Below are 12,586 nucleotides of genomic sequence, written 5' to 3' on the forward strand. Positions count from 1 at the left end.
AATGAACTTACATTACAGACCAAAATTTAGTCTATATAGGTAGCTTAATTTACTTGATCATCTCTGTGTGTGATGCGCACTGCGGATCCTAATCAAGTATATATTTTGAGATGCGCAGATGAGAGAAAGAGAAACTAGTACAACCCACAATTTTTAAAAAAAAAAAAAAAAAAAAAACACACTAGTATAATCCACAAAATTGTTATTTCTCATATTAAAGGAATCTCATAGTCCTGCCACACCAAACAAGCGCCGACAAAATCTCTGTCACTTGAGACTTGGCTATACGTGGAGTGGAGATCATATGGTCATTAAAAAACTAAAAAACTACTTGCACTGCATGCATTATGCTTTATGAATTTAATTACTCTCTTACTAATACGCACTCCTAATGCTAATTATACACGCGCACACACACACACACACATATATACGATGTTGTAATTGTCCAAAAACACAATTAATATGAACTACAAAATGAATTTCTCAAACATTTATAGGAATATCCCTCATGAAACATGGTCCTATGGTACCTCCAAACGAAAACACATGCCACCCCAATTACTACCAATGTGTAAGATATAACATTATTCTTGTTAATCATCATGATCGATTTGGGCTGGCTACTTTTCCCTTTCCCATTAATCTGTCCAATGTATATGAAATTCATTGGACAAATTTCAATCCTGGTTGTGTATGCAATTTAGAACAAATTAGAGTTGAGCATTACCTTACCTTAATTTCCCTTCTCGAGAAAGCAATATAGACTTGAAGATATTTACAACGAGAAAACTTTTAAGAGAAACCCATGATTAATCGGCGATTTCTTTTCCTGGGAAGCCCAATCAACTAACACAAGTTTCACTATCAATGAACCATCGCGACTCTGTGCATCCATCATTTTGGACTTGCATCATCCTTTCTGTTCTTTTTAACTACTACTACCATCAAGATTTCCAAGTGTCGTCTTTATCTTTTCACATTTATTTTAAATTAGTCATGGATAACAGGTGATAAGACTGCCTCTTCAAACAGGGAAAGAGCTAGTATGATAACATTTAATAATAAAACTACCAATATTCCAACTTTTATTTATATGACGCAAACAGCGCATAACTACTTGGATAATACTTGCTAATTCAAAAGGCAAAAAAATAAAATGAAATGAAAGGCAAACAGTATTGTATATGCAAAGTGCTATAGAAAAAATTTAGTCTTCATATTCTGTTTCTTCATCATCCTCCTCGTTGTTTTCGGCATATCTCCAGCCATCTTCAACATTGTCACGATCCTCTTCTGTTTCTTCACTATCTTCCTCATAAATTTCTTCTTTGACTGGCCAAGGCTTTTTCATTACGTTTACTGTAGCAGGTGACGGTGTTGAACCTTTACGCTGTGCAATTTTTGAAGGAGGCATTTTTAGATTTGGTTTGGGCTTAATCTGTTTCTGACTTTTCCCGTTCACACGTTTTCCACCATAGGCATCCTGGTCACTGGCTTCATCCATCTCATTATCAGGATTGGTTTGGATATTCTCAGCATTCTCATCAGACATATGGCCAGGATGCTCTCTCCTCAAGTGTAGTTTAAGCTTGTACTCATGGATGTAAGCCTTTTCACATCCTTCATAAGGGCAAGCATAGGGGCGGTCAGAAGATGCAGAGCCATAAACCCCTGTTGCAGGAGACTTGGTCGTCTTAGTTTGCTTCTCTGAAGGTGGGGCATATTTTGGGACATCAACTGCTGCACTCTGTAAAATGAACACCGATTTGAGATAGAAAAACGACGGAAAAATAAGAAAGGGAAAAGAGGAAAGAATTTTTTTTTTTTTCATTTTTCTTCTGATAGATACACAAAGATAATTGGCACAAATAATATCATCTGCAAAATGTACGTATCCACATTGAGGTAAGAAAGTTTTGCAGAGACCCAAGAATGGCCTATGAGGGAGTAACACCAACCTTTTCATGGTGAGACGAAATATGGTTTTTAAGCTTGTACTCATGAGCATATCTCTTTCCACAGTCTGGGTATGGGCAAATATGATAATTCTCTTGTGAATGTGTTTTCATGTGTGACCTCAGGTTGAAATCCAATGAGAAAGCCTGCAAATTTCATGTTCGGAATGGTTACAACAAACATCTTACATGCATCATAGTCTGAATTCACACCCATGAATAAAGTAAATATCTGAAGCCCAAAATTATCAAGATTATCTAAGCTGCAATGAAAAATTAATGTAAAAAGTACAAAACGGCTCAAAAAGTTGGGTCATTCTTACAATCTGAAGAAATTGCAAACTCTGTTTAATGAATTAACGGAATTCATATGCTAAATATTTAACCCTACCACAATCTTGAGTAACCCTAACGGTTTGTATCTTGTCTGTGATTCACACCCAACTTAAACCAGTGACTTGCAACGCTCAGATTCAGTTACTACCTTAAATGTCGTAGAGGAAAACTAATACAACTATACTCATTCCTTACATCTTATTCCAATGCCTAAATTTAGTATGAAGTTCTGATTTCATTCTCAAAGAGAAATACACATTAACAGTTCTAAACATGGAGAGGGGAGAGAGAGAGAGAGAGAGAGAGAGAGAGAGAGAGAGAGAGAGGGCCAGAGTTAGAAATACAGGAAAACTCTGAAATGGTGGCACAGTGGATTAATTATCACCTTACCACAGCCTTCATGAGGACATACAAAATCTCTTTCTCCTGTATGAATAAGAAAGTGTCTCTTCAACTTTGAACTATCCAAAAATTTCTGCAACAAACAATTGTTAACCCTAAAGGCTGAAATGAATGGGAGAGGTAGAAAGAAAAACAATAGAAAGGGGTAAGGTTGGGGGGACTGTGAAACATTGGAATACCTTTCCACATCCCTCATAGTGACAGACATACTGTCTCTCCCCATGGATGTGAGAATGCTTCCTCAAAGCACCAGCATCAATAAATGTCTTTCCACAGCCTTCATAGCTGCATAGGAAAAGGACTTCAGTAGTCGGTTCTGGTTCTGGCTCTGGTGCCTCTGGCTCCTTTGCTTTCTCTTTCAAAGCCTTCAATGCATCCTCTAATGAAACCAAACAAGCCAAAAATTAAGGCCACACTGACATGATGAACAATGCAGTACAGATTTCATTATTATCATCCTTATCAAAATTATAAAAACAACAAAAAAACCCAAGTCTTCCAATCATGTCAGTCCAAGGTGGCTACTAAATTCATCCTAACATGAAAAGAAAATATAAGTATTTGACTGTAAAAGGAATAAAAACTAAATATTAAATTATATACTGCACGCAGCAGTGAAAACTCAAAGAACACTATACTACTGCACGCAGCAGTGAAAACTCAAAGAACACTATACTTTACAAAACACTTTAAAAGTCAACGACTTATGCACTGAAACGAGAAAAGAAAAAACATCTCCAATAAGACTCCAAGTCCATTGATCATCAGAACTTCATACAAGAAATTAGAACATTCAATAAGCAAAAAGACTTATAAGAATGACTAAAGATGAAGAAACATGACACTAATTTGATACAACTTCAGTATGCTCCACAAACTTGTAAAACATGCTCGGTTAGAAGCTATTTTGAAAACACAAGAAACCTAATTAAACCAACAAAGAAATAAGCTGCAAAGATTTCTACGCAGTAAGTTGCACATTAACTATTAACATAGCAAATCAACAATTACACCGTGAAATATTAAAGTGTTATTAAAATGAGTGAAGAAACTTTTTTGTTTTGATCATTCATGCAATTTTAAATTGATGGTAATTACACTTGTATAATAACTCTGTAACATAAATCTCACTAAGAAGTAGACAGAAAGGATAAAAATGGGGGAAGGGTAGGCAGGAAAGACAAGAGTAAGACGTACCTGTGACCCATTTCAAGAGAAGGCACTTCCCACCGGTTGCTACAACGTCTTGGGGAACCCTAATGACAACATTAATCAAATCAATAGCCAAAATTGCAAAATGATAACGTATTCCTTTCGCGATCTTAAAACACTAGAAAAAGACTGAAACTTTATGGAAATTCAGGACGCAGACAACCCAAATCAAGACCAATCCATACACCTGTCTTCCAAATTTTCTAGTAATTATTTTAAAACGAAACCCTAGAAAAGAGCAGAAATATGATGTTCCCCATCCTGCAGCTCGACGATGATGAAATCAAACAAGTAACAGCAATTGTGCCCTAGAGACAGAATTTGTGGGAGAAGGAAACAATTACCATTCTCTGTACCATTTAACGGCGGGAGTCTTGGACTTGATAATGGGGCGCCTCTCGAAGAAATTGTGACTGTAGTGTGTCTCCATCGTCGTTCTACTTTGGAAAAATCGTGCTCCCTCGCTATTCGAAGCTTCTTTGAGGTATTATGGCTGTTAGGGCCTTATGGTTTCGTTTTGACATTGAGTTAGAAGCAAGCACTGAAAAAAGATGGAGGAAAAACGACAAGCAAAAACTAGAAAAGAAAAAATCAAAGAATGGGAGCTAAAGTTTCGATTTTTTTTTTTTTTTTTTAATACTCTTTGGGTGTTCTTTATTTTTGGTCAAATTTTTCTTTGGGTGTCCTGTTCATGTCGAATTGGTGATTTCCTTCTCGAACCGGTTTGAACCGTCACCCGTAATGCCACGGGCCGAAAGGCCCCCCCCCCCCCCCCAACAAAAACTACAATATTTTGGACATGTATTGTAGCATATAAATGTCAATGCCTCGAATATTTATTTACACGTATTTCTTCTCATGAAAATTAAATAAAATCAACTTTATAATTAATTTATGTAGAAGTAATAGAAAGATATGTTTCACCCAAGCTAATTCAAGCAAATACTTGCATTTGGCACAATAAATATATATATATGGAAATTTGCCGTTTAATTCATTTCATATTATTGCCGTTTAATTGGTTTGCATTTTGCAGAGCTGCAATATTACTAGTAACCGTACAAACAACATCATTATTATTATTATTATTATTATTATTATTATTATTATTATTATTATTATTATTATTGTTGTTGTTGTTGTTGTTGTTGTTGTTGTTGTTGTTGTATAAGAAAAAGTTTAAAAATGTATTTCTCATTTTTAGTATTTTGTAATGAAGGTTAATTATACAGTCTTGTAGTTCCAATTCTATTGGCTAAGAAATCTATGAGTTAATGAGATTGATATATATTGATCCAAGTGATTAAATCTAAGTAATTTGCATGAGGTACGCATAATTAGGGGTGGACAAAATCCAATCCAATCCGTCCAATCCAATCCATTTTTAACGGTTTGAATTGGATTTTTACATCAATTAGATTGGATTAGGTTCAAAATATTATAAATTGTATGGATTGGATTGGTTATGAATTGAAAATATAAATCCAATCCAATCCAAATAATATATTATATAACTAAAAAATTATATATTTTTTATTTTTTTTCATTTTTATATATTAATTTTAGAATATTTTTTTCATTTTTATATATTAGTTTTTAAATTTTTTTTCCATTTTTATATATTGATTTTTAATATATATATATATATATTTTTTTTTTTTTTCCTTTTACATCCCTATATCCCAAATACTAAATCAAATTATAAGTTGTAACGCTAAACTAAACATTTACCTTTGTTGCCGCCCACCACCAGTCCATCACCATCACCATAATATATATATATATATTTTTTTACATGCCCATCATATATATATCTACATATATTGTATTCAATTGTTACTTATATATATATATATATATATATAAATGTTTAAATATAATTTATTGCTAATTTTATTATTTTAATATTTGTAAAGCTTACAGAATCAACTAAAATTAATGAACCTGTCAACGTTGATTTGACTTATGATTTACCAAAGTTTTTAAAGTTAAAAAAAAAAAAGGAATTATGCATTGATTCTTGAGTGAATGAATTTTGACGAATGTATTATTTTACATTATTTGTTCTAACAATTTTAATTTGATTTTATAGGAGTGAGATGATGACATTAATGTTTGCTATTTAATAAGTGCATGATGTGTATCATTTGCTACATTTTCTTCTTTATTTTCCATTGTAGACTATGTTGTATTATTCTAATTGTATTTTATGTTTGTATAATTATAATTTATTATTTATATTTTATATTTGAAAAAAATTTTTATTTGTATTATATATTTATAAATTAGTAAGTTTCAAACCGATCAATCAATCCAAAACAAATCGATCATAAATAATTTGGTTTGGTTTGGATTTAATACTTTAATAGTTTGGTTTGGATTGTAAATTAAAAAAATCGATATATATGGATTGGATTATATTTCGGTCCAAAACCGAACCAATCCAATCCGTGCCCACCTTACGGGTAACATTAATTTTAATTAAAAAGATATAAGAGAGAGAGAGAGAGAGAGAGAGAGAGAGAGAGAGAGAGAGAGAGAGAGAGAGAGAGAGAGAGAGAGAGAGAGAGAGATTCGTAAAAGAACATGACAAAATTCATTATCATAAATTTGTTAAAGTAAAAAATAGGAACATATTCATTTACAATATTGGGACAGAATGGAGGGTGGTTAGTAAGGGAAGGGATGCACTGATTGATGAAGAAACAGAGAAAAGTGACGAGTCACCCCAACTGAAATGGATTGACGCGGCGTGAAAGAAAGAAAGAAAGAAAGAAAGAAAGAAAAAGCATTTTGAAATGCATGGTGTATTACTATTCCTGTTACTATTCCCATCTACTTTTTAGGAATCTTCTGTTTGGAATTCATGGCCAACACCCAACAGTTTTTCTTGGTTTCATTGGTTTTTGTATTAATTAAATTAAACAAGAACCTCCAAGGATCCAATCCAAATCCAATCAATCCTCCACTGACCCGGCCGAGTTCCCCGATCGAGTCGACTCAAAAACTGATCATCTCCCTAGCTCAGTCCCTCACTTCCTTTTACCAAAAATAAAATACTAATTAATAATTACCAATTGCAGAAATTTTATAATTCCTCCAGGTTTTGGCCAATTTCCGGCGCCTTCTAGTGAGTACAAGCCTCCGCAAAAGACTCGTCCATGACCACGATGAGCATAACAGGGGATTGCGAATTCCAGGTTCAAAGTGGCAATTATCCATCCCCAGCAGGAACACAACCTCTCCAATGGAGGGACGGCAATCTTCCTTGATGGACACGCAGCTGGCTGCCACGACAAGCAAGTGTCTAATGGTTGCCACCATATGCCCCGGCAATGAAATTCTGGCATCGCAGATATCTTCCATTCGTCCTTGTTTGATCAATCCCACTGCCCATTCCGATATCGAAGCCGGTGCTCTGCCAACGTCCATGGCTTTGCTCCCACTTATGATCTCCAACAGCACCACCCCAAAGCTGTACACGTCGTTTTTGGTGCTGAGTTTGGTTGGTGTGGTGTACCCAGGATCCAAATACCCAATTGTCCCAGCGGGTTGACTCGCCGTTGTTGTTTCTTCAGCCAAAACAGCGAGCCCGAAATCTGCCAACTTGGTGTCCCAGTTGGAGTCGAACAGAACATTTGCGGATTTGATGTCTCTGTGAATAACCCAATAAGGACGCCTTTCATGAAGGGACTGCACTGCCCTGGCGATTTGGCTGGCGATCTCTACACGTTTTGGCCAGGATGGAGGTGGGATAGTACTAGTTTTATCATGAAGAAGGTCGTGGAGAGAGCCGTTGGGCATGAGCTCCATCACAAGCAGCTGCTTCTTCTTGGTCTTGTCAGCTGGGTGGTGAGAGCTACCCAGAAAGCTGATAATATAAGGGTGGCTGTTTTGGGCTTGGGATAAATAAGACAGCACTTTTATTTCGTTTTCGAGCTTGGAATTCTTGTCGTCGTAAAGGGCTTCATGACAATCATGCAGGGGCTTCTTCACCGCCACCAACCTGTCGTTTTTCAGCTTCCCTTTGAAGACCCATCCGTGGCTTCCTTTGCCGATGATTTTTGAAGGACCGAAGTTCTCCGTCGCCCTTACCAGCTCCTCATACTCAAACTCTGCCATAATATTAATATTATTTTTATTATTATAATATTAGCGATTCTTCTTTTAAACAATAATCAATTAATTTTGCTTGCTCCTGATCTTTCCCTCCTCTCTATCTATCTTTCTATGAAGACGACCAAAGCCATAGCTAGCTGGACCTTGATTGAAGATGAGTATGCCCAGGACACTTATGCTGGATGAGTAACCATTTTTTTTTTTTTTTTTAATAATGGCGGATATAATGTATTTTGGGGAGGGAAAATGGCAGTCCTTTCGCGAGATCGATGGCTTCAATGTACATGATAGCTAGGAAAAAGAGAGGCTTTAGAGGTGGCAGGGAATAAAGAGGTTTTGGGGCACATCAAAAGGACATATCAAGAAAATAAATAATAATTAAAGAACTATTGCGAAAAGAAAAAGGTATATGTAGTGTGATAGAAAGATAGTTGGAGGAAAGCAAAGACCAAAAGGACAAAGCATGTCCTGGTTCTTCTTCTATATATATATATATATTATAAAACATAGATATGAAAAAGGATTCTGATTTCTGACCAGGGATGCGATGCTCCGTGAGCTGGTTATTGGGTCCCCAACCACTTTTTCCTTGAATTCTTTATTTTTATTCAAAGAGTTGTAGGAGAATTGCACAATGTTTGATCCTGCCATCCTCATTCTTGATGATAAGGTCAAATGTGTTCAATTAATGTATAAGATTATTCTAGAAAAAAGGAGAAAATTAACAATAATAATAATAATAACTGATTTGAATCTTATTATATTCCCTGTATGACTTCCCATATTTAACTACAATTTAGATACAGCCTAATTAGTCTAAAAGGATAGACTCTCACTCCCATATAATCCTATCGGTTAAAGGACTTGGTGTTACAAGAATGAATTTATGAATGGTTCGAGAAGAGATTTATTTCTACCTACACACTCATTGGTTAACTAATTCCATTATTATCTATATCGACTAGATTAGTTTAATGGATAAGTGTCATTATTATCCTTTTCAAATGTAATTGGGAGCAGTCGGTTTTGGTAGTTTACTGAAAATACGGAGCTTGCAAAGGCCCAAAAAGCCCATTTTGTGAATTTATTTCATACACCTTGCCCAAACAAAAACAGAGATTCAACGAAGCATTTCTTGGACTCCCCGAAAGTGTTTAGTGGCACAAAATTCAAATGGAGTCCAAACCAAATCTAAACCTCCTACCCAAGCCCAGCATGGACTACTGAGAGGCTTCTTCGTTTTGGTAACTGAAGGAAACACAGATCAATAATTGGTGCACTTTGGGCTTGGACAAAACGTTGGAGCCCAAAATGTGGGACCCACATAGGAATAAATTAACAAAGAGGGAAAGACATTGCTTGCTGGAAGTGGGGGTTGGTTGTGTGTTGTGGCCTTGTGGGGATATCTTACATGCTTTTCCATCTCCACAATCGAATCGTGCTTCTCACGCGCTTTGAATTACAGGAGCAAAATCATTGAGAGATAGTTTTGTTTTTATTTTTGGCGCCGTAAGTGAGAGAAAGTAAAAACAAGGAAAAAAAAAAAACACAAAGGAGTGATCTCCGAGTGAAGGAATTTTACCACCAAAGAAGAAGAAGGAGAGATGACGCACGTGAGGTACACGTGAAGCGAAACTCATTGTTAAACTTTTAAAATTGGTATTGATGATTTACGGACCAAAGGTGACGTATGAATCTCAGCTGCTGCTGCTTTTGAGTGAGTCTGAAACTTGGAACTGTTTGACTATGTACTGTACTGTTCAAAGTGTTTTAACACAACAATTCATTTCCCGCCATCAAGTACCAGTTAATTACCAGTCTTTACTCTCCTTCATAATTCCATTTCCACGTACACTGCCCCTTTGCCCACCAATTTTTTTTTTTTTTTTTTTTAAATTTCTTACCTCCTCTCATGCTGATATATACAGTCCAGTGTCCACCACCCCGTTCCTCCTTTTGTTTTATTTTCATTTTTACCCTTTCAGCCTTTAGCTGAATAAAAAACAAAATAAAAATTTAAAATTTTTGAATTCTTTTTTTTTTTTTTTTTAATGTTTTGTTTTATCAATCTTCAATAATAAAATAAGGGAGGGATACCAAGTTAGTTAACTCATTTATTTGTGACTTGTATGGAGAAGCAATTGTGACTTGTATGGAGAAGCATCAACATGGTCCGTACACTTTCTATATTTATAAATTTAAAATGATAATAATTACATGTAATGAAGAAAACTTGGAAGAAATTATTGCTTTTTCGTCGCAAATCGATGCAACAACCAAAGGACGGATTCGTATATTTTTTCGTTCGTCTTGAATATTTAAGCAAGGCTACTCCCTTAATGGTAAAAGTTGGCACGCAGTGACACAACATTTAATATACTTTCAGATGAAATCAGGCGGTTGAAATTTTGAAATCAGACCGGACCAGACCAATGTGGACCTACACTAACCGTACCATATGTACCGCATGTTTAGCTGTTGTGCATGTGGAGGCCTATGAATTGTGATGGTGACGCGTGAAAACATTTCTTGGGAGATGGGACACAGTACAAATATGACCAAGTATAGGGGGCGACCATGTAAAACGAAACCTCAATTTTATTTTTCTGTTTTTTTTTTTTTTTCCCATTTTACCGTGTGTCTTATATGCTTAATGGTTGTGTGAAGTGGGAAAAGGAGTCGAATTTTAGATTTACTGAAAAGCCAGGGAAACTTTGCAGTTTTTTTCTCGGGGGGTAAAACTTCAAAGCAATGCTTGGTTTGGGAATGGCAGCTTTTACGGTCGGTAGATGTTTCTCTTCATTCTCTTATTTATTTCTTTTTTTTAAATACCAATTTACTTAGTTTGGCAAAAGGAAATAATTAAGATGAGAGATAGAGGTTAAAAGGGGAAAGTTAATGGGAACAGAAAGAAATGAGGATCGGCACTGGAAAAATTCAATGATGGGGATAATGGTGTAAAAAATTTAAAATGACAAGGGGTACGCAATTTTACAAGTGGTACAGACCAATAATTTATTGGGCTTTAAATGGGAAAGAAGTCCAAGTGGGGCTGAATATTTCTGACTTGTCTGTCACACCATCATTTTGGAATGTGATGTAAATTTTAATCAATTTTGTTAGTTGGTATACAATTTATTATTCAAAGTCTTCAAAGAGAAAAACATTGGAAAAAATAATAATAATAATAAAGAAAAAAAAAAAAAGAAAAAAGGGAAGAAAGGAAGATGAGGGATAGGTCTCCATCAAGAATCCCTTTTTATATGGAGAACCAAACAAAGAGGGTATGATGTATGAACAGTAATTCCCCACTGTGACCACTGTCCTTTGCTTGCAGACACCATACTACAGTAATATTAATGTAGCCCGTCCATCTCCATTTACCTTTTTACCCTTACCATACCATCTAAATTTCCATGCCTACCATCAGCAACCTAAAAAGTAAAATTAAAATATAAAAATAAAACAGAAAAGATTTGTTTGATTTATTTATCTTCTAATTATGGGAGATCGGGATAAATTAGTACCATGGAAATAAAATAAAATAAAAATGTTAAGATGATAGAGATAAAGATGTGGGGGTTGGATTTGTGTGGATATGAGAATTGATTATGCTAGATGATTATCTGTTCAAAATCTTTAAATATAATTTATAATAATATAAAGGAAAAGAGGGGTAGTGGGTCCAGCGGAAATGCCCTGTCTTATTAAGGATTACTCTCTATCTCATGCTATTATTATCCATTTTTATTTTATTTTAATATTGCTTAGCTAGTTTGAATATTCCAAAGGAAAACCATCCCAATGACTTTGATTAGGGCACCTCATTGGGTTTTAAAAACATTTGGCCGCCTAAGTAATGAGTGGACTGAGCTGTACTTTCTTAAAACCAATATTCGTTAAAACACTTTTAATTAATTAAAACACCATCCACAAGAGAAAAATCATTATGCTAAACAACAACATTAATACCCACACCAACTTCCTTCTTCTTTATTTTTATCTCTTTTATGTGGCCACATTATTTTGCCCAAGATCTTTGTGTACCATGTGCCACAATTGCAAATCAATAATATTATATAAATTTAATTTTGATACGGATGCTATTTTGTTGAAATTAATACAACCATATTTTTTTTCAGCATAGATCAGCCTGTATTCTTTGAGGATAAAAAACTCTTTGTTTTGGTTAATTTAAACTATATAAGTTTACTTTTTCATATATTGCATAATGCATATTAATTTAAGTTAAAACGCAATAGATTGTAGCACAGCATGGTTACACATTGGATTTGGTATCTAGAATTCAAAGGGGTGGAATGGAATTGAACGCGTCATAAAAGTTGAAACATAGGTGTATGCCCAAACGAATAATGTTCAAGAAAATATTTCCGAAATATTCATAAAGAAAAACTAAAAATAACATGTATATATATATATATACCAGAGAAATCTATTTATCTTAAGAGAACTTCTATCGTAGTATAAATATTATAGAACTAGGGATATCAAAACGATTGCAAGTGAAAATAACTTGAATGTGTTAGATGCCCATGATT

General features: G+C 34.8%; 2 protein-coding genes across 3 annotated transcripts; both read right to left on the reverse strand.

Annotated features, from left to right (window-relative positions):
- Positions 1–1,026: 1,026 nt before the first annotated feature.
- Positions 1,027–4,612, reverse strand: LOC107412546 (zinc finger transcription factor YY1). 2 transcript variants are annotated; one of them, XM_016020335.4, is made up of 6 exons: positions 4,253–4,608; positions 3,894–3,952; positions 2,876–3,075; positions 2,680–2,769; positions 1,962–2,105; positions 1,027–1,750 (listed from the first exon to the last, which is right to left on the reverse strand). In XM_016020335.4, the coding sequence occupies exons 1-6, from the start codon at positions 4,336–4,338 to the stop codon at positions 1,211–1,213; spliced, it is 1,119 nt and encodes a 372-aa protein (XP_015875821.1). In that variant the 5' UTR covers positions 4,339–4,608; the 3' UTR covers positions 1,027–1,210. The 2 variants fall into 2 exon arrangements, with proteins under 2 accessions (XP_015875821.1, XP_060668274.1); XM_060812291.1 differs by lacking the exon at positions 2,680–2,769 and having other exon boundaries at positions 4,253–4,612.
- Positions 4,613–6,520: 1,908 nt separating this feature from the next.
- LOC107412553 (serine/threonine-protein kinase-like protein At5g23170) lies at positions 6,521–8,560 on the reverse strand. The gene has a single exon (XM_016020344.4). The coding sequence runs from the start codon at positions 8,028–8,030 to the stop codon at positions 6,972–6,974; it is 1,059 nt and encodes a 352-aa protein (XP_015875830.1). The 5' UTR covers positions 8,031–8,560; the 3' UTR covers positions 6,521–6,971.
- Between the last annotated feature and the right edge of the window lie 4,026 nt (positions 8,561–12,586).

Source organism: Ziziphus jujuba, chromosome 10 (genome assembly GCF_031755915.1).
Source record: "Ziziphus jujuba cultivar Dongzao chromosome 10, ASM3175591v1".
Classification (NCBI taxonomy): domain Eukaryota; kingdom Viridiplantae; phylum Streptophyta; class Magnoliopsida; order Rosales; family Rhamnaceae; genus Ziziphus; species Ziziphus jujuba.